General features: G+C 40.7%; 1 protein-coding gene across 1 annotated transcript; it reads right to left on the reverse strand.

Moving 5' to 3' along the window:
• On the reverse strand, positions 1–27,278 carry LOC139740969 (uncharacterized). Its single transcript, XM_071651556.1, has 5 exons — positions 27,097–27,278; positions 22,013–22,155; positions 19,103–19,300; positions 8,093–8,830; positions 1–3,410 (listed from the first exon to the last, which is right to left on the reverse strand). Exons 2-5 carry the CDS (start codon positions 22,125–22,127, stop codon positions 823–825), a joined length of 3,639 nt encoding a protein of 1,212 aa, XP_071507657.1. The 5' UTR covers positions 22,128–22,155; positions 27,097–27,278; the 3' UTR covers positions 1–822.

Below are 27,278 nucleotides of genomic sequence, written 5' to 3' on the forward strand. Positions count from 1 at the left end.
GTAATTGAATCTGGGTTAGCAGTATCATATGCTTGGGACCAGGCAGACATGTGCCGTTTGAGGGATTCCTTTCTTGCGAAGCACCTTGAACAAACTTTGCAGCGGAATGGCTTCTCTCCTGTGTGCACTCTCATGTGGACCTTCATATTGTCCTTCAATATAGATTTCTTGCACACTTTGCACTGCTCTTGCTTGTATCTCCTCAATTGGGGCTTGCTTTGGTCTTCATATGAATTCACCCACTTCTTTGACACACTAAGAGAGCTTGTCTTATAGTCTCACTACACGAATCTGGGCATCAAAGCATTATTATATTTGTTTTTGGGACCGAGCAAAACCATGTGCAGTTTGAGGGACCATCTCTGTATGAAGCACCTTGAACAAACTTTTCAGCGGAATGGCTTCTCCCCTGTGCACCCTCATGTGGACCTTCATATTTTTTTCTTACTATATATTTCCCACACACTTTGCACTGCTCTCTTTTTTCATAGCATTGCTTGGATCACACCCCCTCGGGCTTACTCTGGTGTTCATGTGCTTTAATCCTCTTCTTTGACACATCAAGAGAGGTTGCCCTAAAAGTCTCACTAAACGAATCTGGGTTAACGTTATTATATGTATCCTTGGGACCATGCAAAGTATGCCGTTTCAGGGAGTCCATTCTTGCGATGCACCTTGAACAAACTTTGCAGCAGAATGGCTTCTCCCCTGTGTGCACTCTCATGTGGACCTTCATATTGTGCTTCAATATAGATTTCTTGCACACTTTGCACTGCTTTTGCTTGTACAGTGTATCTCCTCAATTGGGCCTTGCTTTGGTCTTCATAAATTCATCCACTTATTTGACACATTAAAAGAGCTTGTGTTCATAGGCTGACTAAACGAACCTGGGTAAGCATTATCATATTTGTGCTTGGGACCGAGCAAAACCATGTGCCGTTTGAGGGACCCTCTCTGTGTGAAGCACCTTGAACAAACTTTGCAGCGGAATGGCTTCTCCCCCGTGTGCACCCTCATGTGCAACTTCATATTTCTTCTGCTTATAGATTTCCCACACACTTTGCACTGCTCTTTTTTTACAAAAGAGTGCTTGGATCCCTCCCCCTCAGGCTTACTCTGGTGTTCATGTGATTTAATCCTCTTCTTTGACACATCAAGAGAGGTTGATCTCACTGTCTCACTAAATGAATCTGGGTTAGCAGTATCATATGTGTGCTTGGGACCAAGCAAAAGCATGTGCCGTTTGAGGGAGTCCCTTCTTGCGAAGCACCTTGAACAGATTTTGCAGCGGAATGGCTTCTCCCCCGTGTGCACTCTCATGTGGACCTTCATCTGGTGCTTAGATATGGATTCCCCGCACACTTTGCAGTGCTTTTGCTTGCGTCTCTTCAATTGGGGCTTGCTTTGGTCTTCATATGAATTCATCCGCTTTTTTGACACATTAAGAGAGCTTGTGCTCACAGTCTCACAAAAAGAGCCTGGGTAAGCATTATCATATGTGTGCTTGGGACCAAGCAAAATCATGTGCCGTTTAAGGGTCCTACTGTGTGCAAAGCACCTTGAACAAACTTTGCAGCGGAATGGCTTTTCCCCCGTGTGCACTCTCATGTGCACCTTCATATTTCTTCTCATTATAGATTTCCCACACACTTTGCACTGCTCTTTTTTTACAAAAGAGTGCTGGGATCTCTCCCACTCCGGCTCACTGAGTTCATGTGATTCAAGCCTCTTCTTTGACACATCAAGAGAGGTTGCTCTCATGGTCTCACTAAATGAATCTGGGTAAGCGGTATCATATGTGTGCTTGGGACCAAGCAAAAACATGTGCCGTTTGAGGGAGTCACTTCTTGCAAAGCACCTTGAACAGATTTTGCAGCAGAATGGCTTCTCCCCCGTGTGCACTCTCATGTGGACAGCCATATGGCTCTTAGATATGGATTTCCTGCACACTTTGCACTGCTTTTGCTTGCCTCTCTTCAATTGGGACTCGCTTTGGTCTTCATATGAATTCATCCGCTTTTTTGACACAGCAAGAGAGGTAGTGCTCATTGTAGTCTCACTAAACCAATCCTGGTTAGGGTTATCATATGTATGCTTGGTGCCATGCAAAGATATGTGCCGTGTGAGGGAGTTCTTTCTTGCGAAGCACTTTGAACAAACTTTGCAGCGGAATGGCTTCTCCCCTGTGTGCACTCTCATGTGGACCCTCATATTGTGCTTAAATATGATCATCCCACATACTTTGCACTGCTTTTTCTTGCCTCTCTTCAATTGGGGCTTACTTTGGTCTTCATATGAAGTCATCCACTTGTGTGACACAGCAAGAGAGGATGTGCTCATAGTCTCACTAAACGAATCTGGGTTAGTTGTAGTGTGCTTTAGACCATGAAGCAAAATCATGTGCAGTTTGAGGGACCCACTCTGTGCGAAGCACCTTGAACAAACTTTGCAGCGGAATGGTTTTTCCCCCGTGTGCACCCTCATGTGCAAGTTCATATTTCTTCTTATTATAGATATCCCACACACTTTGCACTGCTCTTTTTTTTCAAAAGAGTGCTGGGATCCCTCCCACTCCGGCTTACTCTGGTGGACATGTGATTCCATCCTATTCTTTGACAAATCAAGAGAGGTTGATCTCACTGTCTCACTAAACGAATCTGGGTTAGTTGTATCATATGTGTGCATGTGACCTTGCAAAGACATGTGCCGTTTGAGAGAACTTTTCTGTGAGAAGCAACATGAGCAAACTTTACATTGGAATGGCTTCTCCCCCGTGTGCACCCTCATGTGGACCTTCATATTGTGCTTTATTACAGATTTTCCGCAAACTTTGCAGTTCTCTCTTACAATGAAGGGCTTGGATTTCTGCGACTGGTGTTTGCTTTGATGTTCATATGATTTCCTCGTTTTCTGTGACACATCAAGAGAGGTTGCCCTCGTAGTCTCACTAAACAAATCCTGGTTAGCTGTATCATGTGTGTGCTTGAGACCATGCAAAGACATATGCCATTCGAGGGTCATATTCTGTGAGAAGCACCTCGAACAAACTTTACAGCGGAATGGCTTCTCCCCTGTGTGCATCCTCATATGGCGAATCATATTTTTCTTTAATATGGATTTCCCACATACTTTGCACTGTTTATGCTCAAGTCCCTTCAAAAGCTTGCCTTGGTGTTTGTGCGATGTTGAGGCTGATGGGGCTGTGTTAGTCTTCTCAAAATTCACTGAGGCTGTGTCATCCATTTTATCTGCAACTGGAAGGCACTTTGTATTTCTTGCAACATGTGCAGAATTGCAGTGTTGGTCGGATTCTGCTATATTAAAGTCTTTCTGCATTTCACTTTGAATAGGTGTGCTTGTTCCAGAAACAGAATCCTCATCGCCATTTACAACACTGTTCTTTGTTTCACCTGTGGAAATAATGAAATGACATTAAACTACAAAGTAAACACGAAGTAAAAATAAGTTTGCCCTAAAACAAATAGCTGTAATTTCTAAATCTGGAACCTTTCAGAAAATCTGAATACAGAGGCATGTAGCTGTATTTCTGTAATAGCTACCTCTCAAGTAATTCAGTGAATATCGATTGCTCATGCTTCAGTGAGCATCTAATAATGATACTCTAATAAGGCAAAATAGTCAATTTTTTAAGTTCACAAGCGAAATTTTGTAACTTCAATTTAATGACATTGGCACAATGCTGGAATTTCCAGCATGAGAAGGTAGACAGTATACAATTTATGTTCTGCCAGTCGTAACATATGACAAGAGGGCAGAATATCACGGTTGAGTGACCACAGGGTTAAAGATAAAAGTTTTGATACCTCAAAAGTTTCCCTGAGTTTCCTTGTCTTAGTTTGTGTTTCAGGTTAAAGTACCTTTCATATAACTAACACTGTGAGACTTACTCGCCCCAAAGTGCTCTCATGTCTTAGTAGTCATGCAATAATGGTTTCGTACAATACGTGTATATTGATTGTCGCGGTACCGTGTCGAGTCAATCTAATGGCTCGTTCGAATTTTTCAGAGCCCGCTCTGCTCTGGTACAAAACCATTATTGCAGGATTACTATTACTATTACTCTTATTCAGATAACCCCCCCCCCCCCCCCCACACACACACACACTGTAATACACTTCAGTGAGCACAGAAATGAGCAATTGTGCTAATTACATCCTTGGGGCCTCTCTGGGTGATGAATATTGATTTGGGGTTAAGATTTTGATTCTTGGTGATGTCTTGAAGCCATGCATTAACAGAATAGTAAAAATGAGTACTATAAAAGTGGATATTTTTGCGCTTGGCTGGGTAAGAAGAGTTTTGCGTGTTTTTAATTCCGTGGAATCAAGACATGACGCACAGGAACATATGGCTAACAAAAATATTCCCGTGCTTTTATTTTCGTGGTAGTTTCTGGTTGCGCAAAATGCGGGAAAACTTCAACACTGCGAAAATTCCACACTTTTACAGTATGAATAACCAATGAAAAGGTGCCAAATTTCATTTCTGTTAAAGGCACATCCCTTATAAAAATCGTAGGTTGCGGCAAGCTTGCAGCAAGCTTGCAGTAAGCTTGCGGCAACCTTAATTAGCTTGTATTAAAGAGCGCAAGCTTGCACATGCTTATTGCCATCTTACTGCAAGCATGATACAAACTTGGCATCCCCTGGTAAGCTTGCTGCAAGCTTGCGGTAAGCTTGCAGCAACTTACCATTAGCTTGTGGACGATTGCAAGGTCGCAGATATGATTGCAAAAATAATCGCAAGCTTGCAGATAAGTTTGCAAGACCATATGAAAGCTGTGCAAGCTTACGACAAGCTTGCCGTGAGACAACTAACAGCTCTGCAAGCTGGCCGTAAGCTTGAAGGTAATGCAGAAATCTCCGCAAGCTTACCACAAGCTTGCAGGCCATTATCAGAATTTCTGTGAGCTTGTCGCAAGCTTGCAGGTTGTTAAAGAAAACTCCTCAAGCTTACTGAGCTTGTGAACTGCCATAAAAACTTAACATTGAGCCCTTAAAGTTTGTTGACCCCTGCCTGTGACCTTTGACCTTGTGGTGACCATCCACTCTCCAAGTGACATCTACTATCTAAGTTTGGTAATAAACGGACCTGTGGATCAAAAGTTATGACCAATAATAAAAACACGCCACAAAAATTTAACATTGGGCTCTAAAAGTTCGTTGGCCCATGCTTGTGACCTTTAACCTTGTGGTGACCATCCACTCCCCAAGGGACATCTACCATCCAAGTTTGGTCACAAATGGAGCTATGAATCAAAAGTTATGACCCATAATAGAAATGCACCATAAAAACATAACATTGGGCTCTAAAAGTTTGTTGACCCATGCTTGTGACCTTTAACTTTGTGGTGACCATCCACTCCCTATGGAAAGGGACATCTACCATCCAAGTTTGGTTACAAATGGAGTTACGGATCAAAAGTTATGACCCATAATAAAACGCACCATAAAAACTTAACATTGGACTCTAAAAGTTTGTTGACCCTTGCCTGTGACCTCTGACCTTGTGGTGACCATCCACTCCCCAAGGGACATCTACCATCTAAGTTTGGTCACAAATGAAGTTATGAATCAAAAGTTATGACCCATAATAGAAATGCGCCATAAAAATTTAACATTGGACTCTAAAAGTTCGTTGACTCCTGCCTGTGACCTTTGATCTTGTGGTGACCATCCACTCCCCAAGGGACATCTACCATCCAAGTCTGGTAACAAACAGACCTATGGATCAAAAGTTATGACCCATAATAGAAACGCACCATAAAAATTCAACATTGGGCCCTAAAGTTCATTGACCCCTGCCTGTGAGCTTTGACTTTGAGGTGACCTTCATATACTGTAAACGTGGAAATTTTCGCGGTACATTAATTTTCGCGGATTTCGCGCTACGCTCGGCTAGCGCGAATTCAAAAACGCGCGAATATATCTTCACAATTTTCTACGCACATTTTGAACGGGATGAATTGTGTGCGCTTCATCGATGATACTGCTACGTAGTACAATGTACAGGCATGTTTACGCTACAAGTACTGTGCGAAGAGACGATACCCTAGATTGCTGTGTACTGTAGCATGCATGTGTGCACCGCACGCATCGATGCTACAGTCCCCCGTGACTACGGTACTAGAGTCACAGCTGTACTACGTATTTGAGTGCTTGTACTCGCAGTCGAGCCGCTCGCTACGTCGCTTGTCGTACGCTGGCATAGCAAGCTATGTAGCAGAGGCTTTGGATGAAAGCAGTGAATGTGTACTACAGTAAAGTAACCTGCTGCGGAGCGCGAATTTAAGAACCCGCGAATACGTTTTCGAGCCGCTCAGCGCGAAAAATTAATCGCGTGAAAATATTGACGTTTACAGTATGGCAAAATGTGAAACTTCGTATGACCCCTCTTCCCTCAAAGTTTGATTGCAATTGAAGCCTAGAGTAAAGAGTTATTGAAGTTTTTGTAGCGTTACAGACAGACGACGGACGGACAGACGCCGCAGGTGATTCCTAAGGGTGGGATTTCACGGAGCATGCGAACGATTTGCGAAGGACACGAATGACAAAATCCAACATTCGGAAAAGTTTTTCTCCGAATGCGTTCCGATAATGAAGCCAAAAACTATTCTTGCGCAATTTGTGCGAAGTTTCCATGACGTATGTGTGAATGTCGTGTGTATCATTGCAAAAGTACAGCATGTTACGTACACGAGGAACACGCGACAGAAATGCGAACAACAACAAATTTCCAATAATCATGGGATAAAATGTACCCAAGGAGAGGTGGAAGCTGTCTTGAGTTGAATTTTTTTTCTTTCCTCTATTTCTCCTTTCGTTTTCTCTCATTTCTCTATCGTGTGCTTGCCTACATTCTTTTTCCTAATACCTACAATGTATTTTAAGTGTATTCTGCGATTCTTTTTTTGTATATCAAACATTTCTTTCTCTTTGCTAGTCTTAAATTTCTTTTCTTTGATGTTTAGCTGTATGCCACAAAGTCATACATCCCCCAAACGTGCGCTAAACGTTCGCGAGAATGTCTCAAAAGGTACGCGAACAGTTTGCGATTACGTCGTAAAATGATCGGAAAAACTTCGCAGATTTCGCCTAACATATGCGAGACATTCTCCAAAGTTTCGAAGTCTCTTTGGGGTTTCACAAACATTTTGCGAACATTGCGCGTGTCTTGCAAAGGTCTTCCGCCTATGACGAGGCTTTGAAGACACTTTCGAGAACAATTCACGAGCAAATCACGACCAACTGACCAAGTGTGCGGAAAAGGTTTGCAAAAAATGTCAAACTTTTTAAAAATAATCGCCGTAGTAAAAACGACATTCGCGAACAACTGACAACACTTCTGAACCCTCACATTCGTTTGGCGAACTTTTGCAGACTAAAATACGAATGCTGGATTTTGCCCTTCACGTCCTTCGCAAATCATTCGCGTGCTCCGTGAAATCCCACCCTTAATCTCCCCACACCTCAGGTGGGCTCTACAAAATTACGGCAAAATCCATGAGGAATTGCTTTTTTGTGTTTTTAGATAAAGGGATATGATATACACTGTATCATACGCTTTGGATATTCCCTTTGCCGTCTTGAATAAAGGCCAAGCGCTGTGGACATCATAACCTTTGGATATTCCCTTTGCTGCATTGAATAAAGACTATGAAAGCACACCACACAACAAAACACCTGCAGACATACAGAAGACAGTGCTCTTCTTTGTATAGCAGTTTGTCTTGATTCAGAAGTATAAGGATATAATCAAAACGAGACCAAATTGGCTAAAAACTCATTTATTATGACTAAGCTATTGTACTCATTTGGAAATGCTATCACACCTTGACAAGCATATCTGTGCCTGACAAACAAAGTGACACCAAAAAGGTTTTGCCACCTCAGGTGGTACCAATATCTGGCTTGGGCCATGGACTACATGTATTACAGCTTATGATATGAGACAGAACGTTGTGCCATTTATTTGCTAGTGCTTCAGAGTGTACTTTTTATTGTGCAAGTATATATGTAGAATTAAATACATTAAAAAAAAGAATACTCTACAAAAACAGGACATTTCTTACCTTTGAGAACTCCCACGCTGCAAGATTTGGCTTGCGCTTCTTCATTGTGGATGAGCATGTGTTTCTTGAGACTATAAGGTGTTCCACATGACTTCCGGCAAATGTGGCAGACGGAGGGTTTTGTAAACTGCTCTGGCACACCATTCTGTACTTCAACTTTTCTAGGAGCGTGTACATAATCTTGTTTGAGAACTTGGCTCTTCCTGTGTGTTTCCAGATTCCAGCCATGTGGTAAGCACCTGGAACTGCACTCGCACTTCAACACATTTCTCAAGGCAAGGGTTTCTTGTGAATGCAGTTTCTTGTGCTTGTTAAGATCCCATTCCTTGACACACATTTCACTCTTGTAAATGGATTGCCCAAAATGTAGTTGTACTTCTTCTGGGTGTACTATTCTCACATGCTTGTTCAGGTCCCACTTTGTCCAGAAGTCTTTTGCACACCACTTGCACTGTAATATTTCTTCCCCCTCATGTACTTGTAGTCCCATGGGTTTTGCATGATTGAATAAGCAGCCTCCAGAAACATGGCACTCTTTGCTGCTTGTCAAGCACAAGTTCTCATGAGACCCAGAGTTGTATTCCATTGAAGTGTCTGCTCTGTCACATGCGCTTATGACCTTGGCCAGTGTTACCGGTACAAGTTTACCAGCTAACGACTGCATATGACTAGATGCCTCTGATATCACACTTTTCTCAGCATCAGCTCCGCCTTGGACTCCGGTGTCCAGAGCATCATCTGTTTCAAAGGAGTCAAACAATTATAGACAACATTTGTCACAAATATCACACAAAGCATGTGCGTATAAGAAATACGCATGTATAGGTCTTGTTTCAGATCAACGGTGTAACTGAGGGACAAAATGGATAAAACTTAGAATTGTTTTTTATGCTTCGAAATGTTGTTGGACATTTCTCTCAGGGTTGGTATTTAATGGGGAAAAAATTTTCAGAGCTCATGTTTCAATGAAAAGGAAATTCATACAGGGAGGCAAACTGACACATGAAGCTAATTCTATAAAAATCCATTTTTCCATTTCTTGACAAAGAAGCATACAAATATATAACTTCTCTTTCCATCTTTATCAATATTTACTGCTTGGAATATAGACTCAAAATTTAAGCTACCATTTTTTTTTTTTTTTTTTTTGATAGGGAGATGTAATTTTGCATATTTGAGGAGGAAAATGTAAAATATTAATTTTTTACAAAATGACTGTTTCTTTTTGTAATTTCTTTACTAAAAATGAGAGAACATGGATCAGTAACGGTGTAAATAGAAAATGTGCTTAGGAAGTAACATAATGATATAGGTATCACCAGATTTCAGTCATTTTAACTTATGGTGATATTTTTCTGGCTCAATGTTTCGGATGTGACTGTTAACAAAAGGCCATTGTTTTGGACATGACTCAGTAGTTAACATACAATTAAAAACACACCTGAATGTGAAAAAAAAAAAATTAAATACATTGTCAAGTAAAAAGTAATGTTACCACTGATGTCTCACGTCCAAATAGTATTTATTATATTCCACATATCATATGTACTAAGAATGTTGCAATTGGATTGGTCCAGAGCTGATCATGTGATGAAGCATAGTTTTGCCCATCACATCACCTGAGAAGAAGAGTTTGTTACACTCTATGTTGATAGTCCCTTTTGTTTCGCTGATCTCCACACAGTCCACAAAGCCCTAATGCAAGATGTGTACCCGCGAAATAATGCACTGTGGACTACCATGTGACCTCGGTCACTTGATAGTACACAGTGCAACACACTTTCACTTCAGTGCTGCCCGGTTCGCGCAGCAAGTTCCTTGTTTTGTCATCTACGCACATGTGTAGCCTAAGCCCTAAGGATACATAAAGACAGCTAAAACGGTTTCCAATGTGGAATAAAATCTGAATTTCTAGGACCCTAGATGTGGAATATAAAGCAAATAATCAATTTTCAGTTTCAGGCAATGAGATAAACTATCACTTTCTCAGCGATCTGAATGTGTACACTATCTTTCCTCAGCTGCGCTTCGGAAAGATAGCTACATCCAAATCGCCTCTGAAGTGATAATTTATCCCATCACCTTCATCAACGTTGATTATTTGCTTACTATAATGTAAACATCAGTTGTTTTTCAAACTAGCAGACTTTGTATAAACCGCAGAAAGATGATGTGAAAGATAATATCAAATATGAGTTACATACAATAGATAATTCAGGTTTATTTATTTTGGAACTCTACTTCCAATTTATCCTCCACGGATGAGTAAATGAAAGACACTCAGCTATCCCTATCCCAGGTTCATTTTATAGGCATACTTGTGTCTCTGGACTAGCAGGTGCCGTAAAATATTAGTTGTGGTTAATTCTACATCTTGTACCGTGTAAATTCAATTCATTTCAATTCAATGCAATTCACTTATTTCTATACTTCTCATTTATGGACATTATAACAGAAATCAAACAAGTTCTTTCACCTTGTAAACAATGTGCAAAACACAAACAATATACATGGTGATAATTAACAGTAATTATATGTAATGATAACTGGTCAAAATCGAAATCGACATGGGGTTGATCAAAGACAAGGCAATCGCCGAATTGTGTCTCGCCCATTCGCGTACAAGGAATTAATATTTTTTTTAAAACTCCCACATGTTAATTGACCTGCTTATGACCTTTGACCTTGTGGTGACCTTCAACACCCTAAGGGACATTCACCATCCAAGTTTGGTCACAAACAGACAAAGGGATCAAAAGTAATGAGCCATAATCGAAACGCGCCATAAAAACTTAACATTTGGCCCTAAAAATTTGTTGACCCCTTTCTGTGACCTTTGACCTTGTGATGACCTTTAACTTCCCAAGGGACATCTACCGTCCAAGTTTGGTCACAAACGGACATAGGGATCAAAAGTTATGAGCCACAATCGAAACGCGCCCTAAAAGTTTGTTGACCCCTGTCTGTGACCTTTGACCTTGTGACGACCTTCACCTCCCCAAGGGACATCTTCCATCCAAGTTTGGTCACAAACGGACAAAGGGATCAAAAGTTATGAGCCATAAACGAAATGCGCCCTAAAAACTTAACATTGGGCCCTAAAAGTTCATTGACCCCTGTCTGTAACCTTTGACCTTGTGGTTACCTTCAACTTCCCAAGAGACATCTACCATCACCTAAGTTTGATTGCCATTGTCGCAACATGTGCTGAGTTACGTGTGATAAGAGAGTCTTGCAAGTAAACTTTAACGTATGACCTCAAATGACCTTTGACCTTATCATGTGACCTCTTATGGCATCATAACATGAAGGCACCCCCAGTGCATCCATCACCCAAGTTTGATTGCCATTGTAGCAACATGTGTCGAGTTACATGTGATAAGAGAGTCTTGCAAGTAAACTTTAACGTTTGACCTCAAATGACCTTTGACCTTATCCTGCGACCTCCAACGGCACCATAACATGAAGGTACCCCCAGTGCATCTATGACCCAAGTTAGGTTGTAATCCAAGCAAGTAATGTGAAGTTATTTGTCAAAAGAGAGTCTTGCAGGTAAACTTTAACATAGAAAAGAGAGTCTTGCACACACTCTTTAATATATGACCTCAAATGACCTTTGACATCATCACATGACCTCTGACAACACCATAACATGAAGATACCCCTAGTGCTTCTATCACCCAAGTGTGGCTGCCATTGCTGTAACAGATGCCAAGTTATGCATCATAAGAGAGTCTTGCAGGTAAACTTTAACATTTGTGACGGACGACGGACGGACGACGGACGGACGGACGACGGACGACGGACAGATGCCATTTGGATCCCTTAGTCTCGCCTTCACCTCCAGTGGGCGAGACAAAAAGTACGACGGGACCTACATGAAAGCAAGCTTGTTTGGCTGTAAGCCCCGAGTAATCAGTGTTTGTGAAAAAGAAACGGTGAACGGATAGAAGATAAGACCAGATGATGTAATGGTGTCAAATAAGAAAAAAAAAATACTAAAATGTGAACCATTACTGTTACCGAGCTATCACTGGTTTCAGGAGTACAACATGATTTGCATAATCATAAAGCCTACTTTGGTATACACAATATAAACTGTTGTTGCATTACAACTATCGCCAAGATATGATCAGTAAGACACAAAAAGTAACATGTACAGCTATTAAGCCATTTGATGCCTGCCGTCAAGCTCTGTATAGAAAGTTAGAGCGAGGAAGAGGGAAAGAAGAAGAGAGGGAAATGAAGTAGAATGTGGAATAGCTGATGATGAATTTCCGAGAGTCTGACAGCAAGGCCCAAAATGGAATCTGCAGTGGGTTGACAAGAGTGTTTGATCGGACAATAACATACCACAATATTACATAAGACATTGCAATTACAGACAGTGTATTCAGTTTCTGCAAGATATGCACTCAATAAAGACTCTTTTAATTTGCGTTTAAAGTAATATAAAGACGAGCAGCTTGTTATTTCGGGGGAGAAGTCATTCCAGTATCTAGGGCCCGTATATATTATCGTTTTTTGAGCGAAAATTGTTCGAGTACGTGGAAGGTGAAATGCGTCACTTTGGCGGGTAGGATAATTATGAATCAAATAGTTTTTCCTGAACAGGCAAGAAAAAACATCCGGTAACTCCTTGGCAGAAGATTTATACATAAAATATGCCGACATTGTAACTAAATAAATCTGATGTTTTCAGTATCTTATTTTTGAAAAATAAATCATTCGTGTTTGACAAACATCCCAAATGGTTGATATTTCTGATGGCACGTTTTTGAACACGGGACGGTATATTAAAAAGATTTCTAGGTGCATTCCCCCAAACAAGAATACCATAATCAAGGTACGGAGTAATCAAAGTAGAATAGAGATTAAGCAGGATTTGACTTGGAAAAACACTCTTCAGTTTATTAAGAACACCCATATTTTTGGAAAGAATATTACTTTACTGACGTGGGATTTCCAAGACAAATCACTGTCAATAAAAAGCCCTAGAAACGTTATGCTACTAACTTGATTTAATTCAGTTTCATTAAACTTAATGTTACAAGGTTCCCATATAAGTATTTGAATTTGAATTTTCTTTCGCACATGACAAAAAGTTAACAGAAAATTGTAAACAAAAATGTATAGTATCTTGGGATGTTTTGCATTCATGCATAGGTGATACCTTCATATTGCTACAACGTACATGTAAATCTACACATCATTAGCCATGCATTTAAAGGGGATTCAAGCATGGGTGATACCTTCATACTGCTATGTGTAAATCTGCACATCATTAGCCACGCATTTATTAAAAGGGAATGACGAGTAACTTATCAGTGGGTATCAGTGGGAATGCTGGGGGATGATTGTTCCAATGCTTGTGGGATACCACAAAAATTGGAAAAATCATCCCCCAGCATTCCCACCGATTCCCACTGATCATCTACAGTACTACTGAACACTAGCCATCTCCTTTAACAATAATTGGTGCTCTCTCTGTGAATTTATTTTTTCCAAGCACTAAACTGATTCTCAAAGACCCTCAATTGTTAACAGAAAATGTCATGTCCAAAACACCAATCTAAAGTTACAACTGTAGTGTCACCTGTACATGAGGTGTTGTACTGTTCCAATGGTGAAAGGTATTTAGTATGACTTCTCTTCTTCCACAACAGCAATAATGAGATTTTAACTTTGGAAAGCTTCATTACATAATATTGATTACCCGTACCCTAAAACCTGCTGCAAATTTTTTCCCTGAAAAATGGCAATTTTGGACCACTTATGCCTCGCTGGCAAGGATGGATTGACCACAGAAGTTTGTTATGCTACGGAGGGGGCCTCCTGATCTCGGTCGTAGATCGCGCAATCGCGCTGAAAATTGGCACACACATTGTCTATGATGTAATCTACAGTACCACGAAAATAATTTGTGTAAAAAAAAATATTTTAATGATAAATTATGCTTGCCTAATTTAATCAAAATGATACACAGAATCAGACAATTTGCAATAAATCACAAAATAAAGTGCGAAACAGGCACATTTTTTGAGTAAATATTATTTTTAGTGTCTGTAGCAAATGTACGAGAAAAACAAATAGTGCCATCATAAAAATTTCTGAAGTATTTTATTGTTTTATTTTGAATTTCTCATGTCTTTGTTTTCAACTTTATTTCTTTTATTGTTTTTTTTTTTTGATGAAATTTGTCCATGACATTGTTCTGGACAAGAAGTGATATAATTGTTTTTAATCAATAAAACCCCCCAAAATCATGCTTTATGAAATTTGCCTGTAAGCACAGTTTGCATTGAAATTGTACAAAAATTAATGTTTTCGAGCAACATTTGGTCTGACATGCACGTACGCATTTATGCGCAACTTCGGAACCGCGCCCGGGGCATTGCAAATTTGGTCTCAAAAGATGCGGGAGACTCAAAAGAAAAGTCATGAAACATCGCGCCGATAGCTTTTCGCGATAGTGATACATCACGCGGAACGTCGAGGGGAAGGCACCCCCTCCCCCCCCCCCCGAGGCACCCCCCTCCCCCCCCCCCCCAGCCTAGTTAGAGTTTAAAAAAAAAAATGGAAGCTTTAAGGTGCATAGTCCTGTTGAGGGCACTGTTGATGATACTGCCAATCACTGTCAGCATTGATATGAAGATAGCCAAAGTTGAGCTGTCATCAAGAGTAAAGCGTGTAGGTGTTGTTAAGTAACGTTGCCTTTGTTGTCTTCTCTGCACATCACGCAGTCTGTAGCAATGCCAGGGTGCGTGCATATGTGCTTCTTATTATGCCATCACAAAAGAAATTTGCTAAAGCTGTCATTCCCCTAAGCCTAATCATGAGCCGAACTGTGATTAGACCACTGACTACAGTGAATTGGACTTCTTCAGACTCGGGGAAGTGAGCCACAGCGTAAGAGCCAAAGAGGAGTCGATAACATATAGGTCTCTATAGGAAACTTGCGTCGTGCGTCCGCGTACACATTTGACAATGCACCTTTAATCTACGCAAAACTGAGACCTCAAGCTGGGGTCGCTGGGGTGACAAGACCTTGTACTGCAAATTTGGTGAAAATGACTTTTTTGGATTAATGGTCAAATAATGGGTTAAGTGATGTCCTGTCCAAATCCTAACTGTCTTACTCCAAAAATGAAGCCACCACGGCATGTCAAAGGAAAGATGATCCCATTCGTCACAGTTCTTTGCTGCCATGTTTTTTGGCTCTCCTGAACATTTGACATTTCGTAGATACGAGGTCTTGTTGCCCCAGCAAGCGACGATATGCAGATCACAAAGCCTATTCACATTTTAAGTATTGGAATTTATAAATAAATGCATTGTGGATTAACTTAGGGCCTGTTTTTTTATACCAAAATTCTTCCTATTAAAAATAAGACAAGAGACCCAGGGGTCTAGCGCTCACCTGAGTATTGCAAGTTCACCTTCCATGCATTATAGTAGACTCTTGCCTGGAACACTGGAAACTAGTCATGGGGGTAGTTTGGGAGCTGGGGCATGGTGTCCATTTGTATACTAGAAGCACTTGCAATCAAGCACATGTATCCCCCGACCCCATCTCCCATACTCCATCTGGATTACTTTTTAGGCCAGAATTTTGTATGATATGGCAACTGTTGTACACATAGGATACAATAAAATCCAAATAGGTGTAGGTGTATGGATTTGACTATGATTCATTTACATACCAAATTTGAAAAAAATCGGTCAAGAAACAAGGCAGGGTCTCACATACAAGCAGATCCTGTAAAATTTACCTTTTCATGTATAAAGACGGAACAAGCGAGGGCGCCACCACCAAAAACAATATGGGCATCTTTATTTCACTTTAATGCACCTTTTTGCCAAATTTGAAGAAAATCTGATAAGAAATGTGGCCCATAGAGCACACACAAGAAATGAGCATTGGCATCCAAAGTCGGAACACTGAGGGAGCCGTCACCACAAACTGTTGTGTCCTTCATGTAGAATGATCACCCATACTCCTCCCAAGCGAGTCTGAATAAAATCTGTTGGGTAACAAACAAGTTATTGCATAAATAAGCACTTTTGCAAATTTTGATATGATCAAGATGACCTTTGACCCTGTAAAAGGTGGAACGGTGAGGGCAGCATTATCAATAGGTATAGATGTATAGATTTGACTATGATACATTTACATTCCATATTTGAAAAAAATTGGTCAAGAAACACGGCCAGCGTCACACACACCAGCAGGCCCTTTAACAGTTACCTTTTCATGTGTAAAGACGGAACAAGCGAGGGCGCCATCACCAAAAACAATAGGCGTCTTCGTCTTACCATAATACACCTTCATACCAAATTTGAAGATGGTCGAAGAAGAACTGAAGTCAGTAGAGCGCTCACAAGCAGACCCTATTGAATTTACCTTTTCATGTTTAAAGACGGAACAAGCGAGGGCCTCATCAACAAAAACAATAGGCGTCTTCGTCTTATCATAATACACCTTCATGCCAAATTTGAAGACGATCGAAGAAGAACTGCAGCCAGTAGAGCGCTCACAAGCAGACCCTATTGAATTTACCTTTTCATGTATAAAGATGGAACAAGCGAGGGCGCCATCACCAAAAACAATAGGCATCTTTGTCTAACCATAATATACCTTCATGCCAAATTTGAAGACGATCGGAAAAGAAACAAGCTGATGAGCGCTCACAAGGAAATCTCTGCGGCGGCAGCGGACGAGGCCAAATCCATAGTATCCTCCGAACTCTATTCTGGGGATACAATTATATCACACTGGTAAAAATATCTGCCAAGTACACTGTACTTTATAGAATATTGGACTGTGCAGTTTGAAAAAAAAAAAAGACTTAAAGCTCTATCACTTATCCTGGTTTTAGAGAGGAACAATAATTGTAAATATTTCTTACTGTTGGGGGATATTGGGCCCCCTAGGGGCCCCCAAGGGGAGCTTGGTGACCTGTTGGGCAAATTGAGATCCTAATCCCCTGGCAGGCTACCTGCCAAGTTTGATGAATATTCATCAAGGGGTTTTCAATATGAAGATGTACAATCTAAGTCCCCATTTGGACCCATTCCACCCCACTGGGTTTGGGGGACAACCCTGATTCTGCTATAGACAAACTTGAAACAACAGTCTCATCAATCTGTACTGATTTATTGTATGCACTTAGCTTAATCACTTCTGGTTCTAGAGAAAATCTTTAAAGGACAAGTTCACCTTCATAAACATAAGGATTGAGAAAATGCAACAATATTAGTAGAACACATCAATGAAAGTTTGAGGAAAATTGGACAATCGATGCAGAAGTTATGAATTTTTAAAATTTTTGTGTTGGAACCGCTGGATGAGGAGACTACTACAGCTTGTGAGTCATATGCGTACAACAGTATAAAGAAAATGTAAAAGAAAATTCAACATATTTTCATTTTTTTCGCATAATAAAAGAGCACTTGACTTGCCTCTTTCTAAAGGCAGGGGGAATAATATTACCCATAACATTTGTCGGTAACAAGTCAGGGGAATGTGTACTTTTTTCAAAAGATGGAATTTTGTGAAATTCTCTTTATGTTTTCCTTATATTGTTGTACGCATGTGACATCTAAGTTATTCATACACTGCAGTAGTCTTCTCATCCAGCGGGTACTGCAAAAAAATTTTAAAAATTCATAACTTTTGAACGGATTGTCTGATTTTCCTCAAACTTTCAATGATGTGTTCTACTAATATTGCTACATTCTCTCAATCCTTATGTTTATGAAGGTGAACTTGTCCTTTAAAGATTCCTTACTGGAGGGGGTGGGTTGGGCCCCCCTGGGGGACCCCCAGGTAGAGCATGGTGCCAATATGATGGGTTTGAGATTCTATCCCCCTAAGGATGCTACTTGCCAAGTTTGGTGAAAATCCATCCTGGTATTTCCAAGAAAAAGATGAAAATGTACAATTCGGTCCCAATTCGGTCCCAATCTAGGCCCCCTGGGGCCCCCAGGAGAAGAATGGTGCCCATACAATGGGTTTGAGAATCTATCCCCCTAGGGATGCTACCTGCCAAGTTTAGTGAAAATTCATCATGGCATTTTCAAGAAAAAAATGAAAATGTACAATTTGGGCCCCATTAGGACCCCTCTTCACCCCATCCCCTGGGTCCCAAGGGGGGCACCCCTGATCCCGCCATGAAAAAACTTGAAACTACAGTCATCAATGTACTAACTCATAGTATTGACTAAGCTCTATCATTTCTGGTACTAGAGAAGAAGTTTTTTTAAGATTCCTTAATTTTAGGGGATTTGGGCCCCTTTTGGGGCCCTTCGGATGGGGCATGGTGCCCATTTGAACAAATTGAGATCCTATCCCCCTTGGGATGTTACCTACCAAGTTTGGTGAAAATCGGTCATGGAGTTCTCAAGAAGAAGATGAAAATGTAAAAAATTTATGCACGACGGACGATGCATCACGGACGACGGACGAAGAGCGATTGCAACAGCTTAGGTGAGCTAAAAATAGAAGGTTTAATCTATGCAAAACTGAGACCTCAAGCTCTAGGTGATAAGTGAAAAAATATAGGGCATTTTTTTAATCTTTGTAACAGCAGGATTTGTCACTCTCTCAACTAATTTCAAATATTGTTATAAGCATCTTCACTATTACAATTCAGACATCCTTTGTCAAAATATCTACCTGCCACATGCTAAACAGCTCTTCACATAATGTAGAATTTTCATCGTTAACTTGACATATTTCTTGCCAGGTTTGCATTGCTAAAAAATAAAAATTCATCACCATCACAGTCACAGTAGTTGTCACGGCTGCTTGCTCGTACCTGGAGTTCTCCTGGCAGTGAAGATTCAACATTGACAATTGTATCAGTGGTATACATGGAACCTACCAGTGCCTCAAAGACTGTCAAACCATCAGCTTGGTTAGTTGGAAGTTGCTGCCTTCGTCATCACATGCCACTTTTATGGTTTGAGAATAATGCATGTTGGTTACATTCCTATCACCATCATTACCTGGTGGGGCAGGACTCTCTTGGGTGTGTCTGGATCCATGTCTTGTTAGGTGCTGTCTGAAATCTTCACTGCTTGTGAATGCTTCTCCACACTCCTCACACAGAGGTAGCTTGTAAGTCCTGACCACAACTTTTCTTTCCTTCTCCAGTTTTGGAATGGAGGAAGTTGAGCATGGGTTGGCATCATAGTCTTCTGCAACTGAGGATGGAAAGACATACATACATTGTATAGAATTAGAAGTTACTGGCACCATTCATGTATATGTTCATCATAGAGTCCATTCATTCAGTAATGGACTACACTTTTGGGGAGCGACAAGGTGAACTGTCTGTGGCAATAAATGCTTTACTAATTGTAGGTACAACTTTAAATCTGAGCATCTGAAATGAGAAGTTACTGGCACCATTCATGAAGATTAAAAGTACATAATTATTCAGATCACAAAGCCAATACACTTTACTATTGGAATATATCCCTGGGGAGTGGGTAAAAGAAGATATGAACTGTCCCTGGGAATAGTTGACACAATGTACACACACGTGGATGAAATAACAAGGCAAGTGCCATAATGTGTCTCACCCATTAACGTACAATTTCTTGTACGCGAATGGGATATAACAGATTAAAAAAAGAGATATAACAGATAAAAAGAGAAATAAAAAAGTAAAAATTTATGGCAAAAAAAAATGTGTCATGAAAACTTAACCTTGGGACCTTAAAGTATGTTGACCCCTGCCTGTGACCTTTGAACTTGTGGTGACCTTTGACCGTGCAATGACCATCCACTCCCCAGGGGATATCTACTATCCAAGTTTAGTCACAAATGGAGTTATGGATCAAAAGTTGTGACCCATAATACAAACACGCCATAAAAACTTAACATAGGGCTGTAAAAGTTTGTTGACCCCTGCTTGTGACCTTTGACCTTGAGGTGATCATCCACTCCCCAAGGGACATCTACCATCCAAGTTTAGTCACAAATGGAGTCATGGATTAAAAGTTATGACCCATATTAGAAACGCGGCATAAAACACTTAACATTCGGCTCTAAAAGTTTGTTGACCCCTGCTTGTGACCTTTGATCTTGTAGTGATCATCCACTCCCCAAGGGACATCTACCTTCCAAGTTTCGTCACAAATATAGTTATGGATCAAAAGTTACGCCCCATAATAGAAACGCGCCATAAAAACTTAACATTCGGCTCCAAAAGTTTGTTGACCCCTGCTTGTGACCTTTGATCTTGTGGTGATGATCCACTCCCCAAGGGACATCTACCTTCCAAGTTTCGTCACAAATGGAGTTATGGATCAAAAGTTATGACCCATAATAGAAACACGCCATAAAAACTTATCACTGGACTCTAAAAGTTTGTTGACCCCTGCTTGTGACCTTTGACCTTGTGGTGATCATCCACTCCCTACCAGACATCTACCATCCAAGTTTAGTCACAAATAAAAGTTATGGATCAAAAGTTATGACCCATAATAGAAACGCGCCATAAAAAATTTACATTGGGCTCTAAAAGTTCGTTGACCCCTGCCTGTGAGCTTTGACCTTCAGGTGACCTTCTTATACGGTAAATTGTGAAACTTTGTATGACCCCTCTTCCCTCGAAGTTTGATTGCAACTGAAGCCCAGAGTAAAGAGTTATTGAAGTTTTTGTAGCGTTACCGACGGACGGACGACGGACGGACGGACAACGGACAGACAGACAGACGACGGACGGACAGACGCAGCAGGCGATCCCTTAGTCTCCCTGCACCTCCGGTGGGCTCGACAAAAGAATGGTCAAGAAACAAGGCCAGCATAGCACCCACAAGAACACCCTGTTAAAGTTACCTTTTCATGTATAAAGATGGAACAAGTGAGGGCACCACCAGCAAAAACAATATAGGCGTCCTTCATTTTCCCATTTACACCTTCATGCCAAATTTGAACATGATCGAAGAAGAACGGCAGCCAGTAAAGCGCTTGCAAGAAAATCTCTGCAGTGGACCCGGCTCAACGAGGCCAAATCCAAGTTGTCAAATTTCGCTCCCAAATGTGAACGTATGCTTAGGAAATGTGCAGGATAACGATGTTATTACAAGATATTCGATGGGTAACGACGAAAATGCGAAATATTAACCAAAAAGGTTCAGTCTCAGTACTTACCCGAACGGGGTCAGGCTAAACTCGGACTCAGGGATAACTTGGCTTCGCTTTGACGGCGGGATGAGTTATAATGGTTGTCCCTCTGATTGTACAGTGTTGTCCTATGGGAGCGGCAGGTATAAACTAGCGCTTCGTGTTCTGGCTACTATACTCGCAGTAATGGTCCAAGTTGTTACAACTCGCGCATCAAAAACCTCTTTTACGCGCATGCAAAATTAGTGTGCGCCTATCAAGCACCTTTAGAACAATCAAAGGCGCTTGATAAACAACAACAAAAACTCCAAAGACCGCGTGTCTCAGCAACTGAGGACCGCGCGCTGTCATTTTTGTTTTGTTTTGTACAGGATTACGTTAGCACACACTTTCCTGTCCATTCAGTTTTAGGCCTCATCATTTGGTATTATGCAGTGGCAAGTAGAATGTGGCGATCACTTACTGCGTGTGAATTGTCTGAAGTAGGGTCGAATTTTTCCCGAGACCGAGTCAGTCTGGAGCCTTCTAGAATAAAAGTCGGTTTTCCTACTATTATCATTTTTCTCAAAATACTCCAAACCGACTCATCATTCCGGCAAACCGCGTCAGCCAGGTAAGTTTCTTAGTGGACTCTTTCGATATATTGCAAGCAAAAATGAAATGGTGCTAGACGGGTTCTCAAGCACTTACTGAAACTTAGTTTTCACTTTAAGCCAATAGTTTGACAAAAACTGTGTCAGTTTGACAGAAATCACTTTACATGCACACTGTAGGCCACTTACCTGCATCAGTGATGTCTTCAATATAGACCACCTTCCACTGGGATGCATATTCTGCTGCTTCATTTTCGTCATCATCTTCTTCCTCCATCTCAATCCATGAGACTGCCATGTCCATCTATTGTATAGTGGAAGGGAGTCTGCAACTGAAAAAAAAAGCAAAGGGACTGAATCTGTGATCACATGCGATGAATTAGAGGTTTTACTGCACTGGACGTATGTGACAGGCATCACAAAATCAATAAAAAGCTGCACACCCCAATTTCATGTATAGTAGACTGTCCAAACACTTGAGATCCTCTTTTCTCAGTACACTTTTCCACAGGGTGTGCCTTCTTCCCAATAAGTTGGCAAAGTCCCCTTTGAATTGTTTCACATAACTTTGAAGATTAGATACTCTTTCAGAATCTATTCTGAACCAAACATCTCGGTTTGGTGACTTTTCAGTTTCTGTTTCTGTTCTGGTTCCGTCCATATACCGAGAATTAACTGTACTACACCACAGAATGACCGTGGCGTGTATGTGCAGGGCAGGAAAAGTGTTTCACATTTGGAGTCTCTGCTTAAAGACTGTATTGGACGTAGATGTGACTGTTTCCTTGTCAAGCAGGTTCAAGTCCACTGCTGTCTTGTGGAAGAATGAGTACACACGGTATGTATATGTCTGTCTTGGTCAGTGTTCTTTGGATTCTTCTGCTGTTCCCTCTGCTCTGGTTGCTCTTCCCCCTCTGTTATCAACTTTAATGTAAGCGTTGGCGCGCAAGTCTATGCTATTTTCCACCAGTAACGCATAGGACATCACAAACAAATTTAAGCCATATACTTCAGTTAGGAATATTTATGAAAACTTAGGGTTCTACTTGTTTGGTTGTTTCTGGGAGATAGTAGGTATCTACACACAAAACAACAGAAATAATGAAAATTACTCATTCTGTAATTAACTCAAATGGTAATTTATTGTGCAGTAACACGTGGGACCAGAAAGAGGGCTCTTTTGTTTTCTTTCACTTTGTCTCTCAAATATTGTGAAAATACCTGTCACACTAAAAAATCCTTGTGAAACTACTGTAGAAATGTCGCTGTGGCGACTAATGTCTCCGCCATTTAAATGCATGATTCTCCCAATAGGTGTAAAGTACAATGTCTTCACAAAGTGTGATGACAGTTTCACATAACTGGCAAAATATTGAAATGACAGGTTTGTCAGAAATATCTTACATGTTCACTTTCCTTACACTGGGTTTGCTATAATTGTCTAAGAGTGCAGTTACACATATTTGGGGAATTGAGGATTTTTACTTGACTTCTGACCGACCCTTTTATAAATTTTTGCATCGAGTAATTCTCAAGGTATGAAGAAGTGAGTGTAATTACAGTACAAAATAGAATATATTTTTTTTTTGCATTTAAACCTGGCCTTTGACCCTTAACCTTTGACCTTCGGGCTGGAAATTTCCCAGAGAATCTCCATTAGGTAATACATGCATATATAAAGTTTTAAAACTAATAATGCAAGCATTGCATATTATATACTAGTATATGAGGGAAATTGTAAAATTTTGAGGAGTTGACCTTTGACCCCTGACTATTAACCCATGACCCCTAAATTCCCTAGATAATCCCTGCCAGTCAGTACATGCGTACGTACCAAGTTCCATGAAAATATATCGAACCATTCGCGAGAAAAGTGAAATTGTAACATTTTCACCTAATTTTGACCATTTGACCTTTGACCTTATGACATGAAACTCTCTCTGGAGAATCTTTACACAGTAGTACATGTCTACACTAAGTTTCAAGAAAATATCTTTGGGCATTGCATAGATATGGGGGAAATAGCAACATTTTTAGCATTTGACCTTGACCTTTTGACCTTTGACCTCTTGCCAATGTCACTAAAATCTGCTCAACTAATTGTCCCATCATCCATCATCCTTGGACCAAGTTTGGTGAAAGCTGCTTCATCCAGTTTTGAGTTATCACGTAAACAGATAAATTTTAGGATTTGGCCTTGACCTTTGACCTCAGTCCGATTTCACTAAAAAACTAATCAAGTACAAAATTGTCCCACCACACATCATCCTCGGGCAAAGTTTGGTGAAATTTGCTCAATCCAGTCTTGAGTTATCGCATAAACAAATACAATTTCATGATTTGACCTTGACCTTTGGTCGATTTCACCCAAAACCTAATAAAGTAATTGCCCCATCATATTTTATACTTGGACCAAGTTTGGTAAAATTCCGGTCAATATTACTCAAGTTATCGCGTAAACGAATGCAGACGGACGTACAGACGTAAGTACGGACGGACGGACAACTCGAAAACATAATGCCTCCGGCACCACTTCGTGGCGGAGGCATAAAAACTTGTTACCGTACTAATTATATATTACTTAAGGCAGAACATCATGTTTCATTAGTGTACAACAAGTACAATACATTCATTTCATTTTATGACTGGAAAAACAAAATAGGGTTAGTATCGCATTATTAGTTGACACTTTATTTGTTTAAAAAAGAAAAAGAAAAAGATTAAGACTGTGATTTATATGATATTGAAGGAAAAATTACGTCATCTCTTCAGTGAATGTCACAAAATATATTCACAATTAAGCAAAATATGGTGAAGACGTATGAAGTTATTAATTCTGTTTATTTCATTTCATTTGGATTGTTTTTGCTTTGCACAAAAATTTTTAAAATTTACTTCCAGCTCAGTAAAAGAATGGCAGGAATGTACAAGGCCAAAATAATAAATATTTTGAGTACTGCATCTCCAAATTCATTGTATTAATTCTATAAGGTCACCATGAAGCTTTCTACCATCAAACAGTTTACCAGTTAATCAACTTGTTTTTTAAATTGCCTTTAATAATATAATGGGTCTATTTCTTCCCTCTTTCAATGGCAGTTAACTTCTTAAATCAATGCTTGGGCCAACCTACAATAACCTGGGCTTGGAACGCTCCTTGTACACCGCTATTCTGTGGGAACACTTTGCGGTCAGGGTGGCTGCACTACCCTGCAGTAATTAAGGGCCTACCTAAAACATCTTTTAAATCACACTACAAGTGCAATGACCTCAATATTATGATAACCAAGGAACCCCCTCAACTCCCACTGCCCCCCCCCCCAAAAAAAAGAAATAGAATAAAAAACAATTAAACAGGACTTAAATATGATCTGCATTATTGTCTCGTACCGGTACATACTATAAATAGGCCATAGACTCGGTCTCCACAGAGCATATCTCCAACGATCCGCGACGACCAGTGCAGTAGTTGTAGAAAAGTACTGTATTTTACACTGTGCAGACAAGTTTGCTATAGGAGAAGAACATAGTGAGGGGGTGCAAGGTTAACCAAGATCGCCGTCTGATCGGTCTGTATCTGGTCGGCAGGGATATGCTCCGCGGAGACTGGCTGTGTCTCACTTCATGGATCCCCTCACCTCGGAGGAGAGCGATAACAATAAAAGACTCTTCTGAACGGACGAATTTGTCCGTCTAGCCTAGGAGGTGCCTGCACTTCATGAGGGGCCCTAATTAGTGCAGTATGTATCAGTAAAATCTATGATACCTTAAACCTAAATTTACCTAACTATGACCAGCAGGGCTGCTGGTTGTAGTTAACTTAAACCCTGCTTTAATTGCTACTTAGCAGCACAGTTATGCAAGTGCACTGAACAAAAAGTATCATAGAGTTCTAGGCCCTATGCCTACAAGTTTTCAGGACTGTGACTGTGTTCAGGCCTGAAACTTGGCAGGGTTACCACAACCAAGCCATCTGTGGTGAAAACAGAGTCTGTTAGTGTTTCTTGGAAATCTTAAATCTAGGCCTAACATTGTTAGTAACAAGCGCACACTCACTTCAGTTTAGTTTTACAATTCAAATTAAATTACATGCTTTGCCTTTATGATAAAATTATAATTAATGCGAGGTGCGGGTCCTTAAAGGACCACACGTTGCTCTTCTGTGAGCTGGGCTAGTTCTAATAAATTTACGTAGTAGAGAGTTCCGTAATGTGATGAGAGTAGTAGAGAGCTGAGCTAACAATGTTGACAATGTCTGCCAAAAAGCTAATAACACCCTGGCCTTCCTGAGAAAAAAATCTGCACCTCAACTCACCGAAACTCAAAACCACAGCATACAGAACAAGGGACAGACCTCTAGTTGAATATGCCTCCCCCGTGTGGGATCCATCAACTGCAAGGAATATCAGCAAGATTGAGATGATCCAGCGGAGGGCAGCCAGATACACTCTAAACCGATACCGGAATACATCAAGTGTATCATCAATGCTGCGGGAGCTGGGATGGACATCACTACAACAGAGACGTGAACATCTCCGTCTTGTGATGTTCTACAACTTACAAGATCCACACCCAGCTTGTACCATTCAACTGTGAGGCTTTCATCACCAAATCCACCAGACCATCCAGAGGTGTGAACACCCAAGGCTAGTATTATAGCTACCTCATCCCTACCTCATCCCTCAATCCCGGACACAACAGCACCAAAACTCGTTCTTTCCTAGAACTGTAGTAGATCCTGGAATGCCCTCCCTGACGATGTTGTGACGGCCTCTTCAGTTAACGGCTAAGATTAAAAAAGTAAGAACGCCTTTCGTCTCCTGCTGACGGAAGGCAGCAACAGCTATTCTCGATTTCTAGATTCGAGGCAGTTTTTACTTGCACCCTGTAAATTATTGGCACATGTATGCACCTTACCCCTACGACACACACTATCATCAAGTTCTGCAAGAATCTTCAAGGTTGAAGGAAGCAGACTACTGACAAGAAGAAGAGGAAGAAGGAGAGTTCCGTTACCAGGTACTAGACCTAACAATTAATTAGTGAAATTATGTGATGATAACCCCCCACCTAGCACTGCCCCCCCCCCCTCCCGCTAAAATTTTGGGGAAAAACAGAAATTTTGCCATTTTGGTATCACAGATGCTTTCACATCAATGTCTGTAGGGCCTACGTAGAAATAGCCTAACTGTTAGTGGCAGAAATAAAAAAAAACTGTAATTTTTAGGCCTAAATAATGACATTTAACGTTACAACAAGGGACATTTACTCACCAACTTTATTTCGCGTAGGTGGGACTAAGATTTGCGCTGCTACCGATTAGTCCTTATTTTTGTGCTACTTTACAGCCAATTCTTCCAAAAAAAAGAAGCACCAGGTGTAGTTGAAAAAAAGATGAATTCTGATGTAGCGAAATACACAGTAGTAACGTTCAAAGACTGACGGCAGCGGCCCG

The sequence above is a fragment of the Diadema antillarum genome, unplaced genomic scaffold (assembly GCF_040938485.1).
Source record: "Diadema antillarum isolate AM-2024a unplaced genomic scaffold, OU_Dant_1.0 scf00000030, whole genome shotgun sequence".
Taxonomy (NCBI): domain Eukaryota; kingdom Metazoa; phylum Echinodermata; class Echinoidea; order Diadematoida; family Diadematidae; genus Diadema; species Diadema antillarum.

Bases quoted from the DNA above. Each gene is read 5' to 3' on its own strand.
- LOC139740969 (XM_071651556.1), bottom strand. From the start codon at position 22,127: ATGGACATGGCAGTCTCATGGATTGAGATGGAGGAAGAAGATGATGAC. The intron at 19,301-22,012 runs GTAAGTGGCCTA...TTCCATCCTCAG, and splicing joins TGAAGACATCACTGATGCAG to TTGCAGAAGACTATGATGCC. The intron at 8,831-19,102 runs GTAATGATGGTG...CCTTTGAAACAG, and splicing joins AGAGAGTCCTGCCCCACCAG to ATGATGCTCTGGACACCGGA.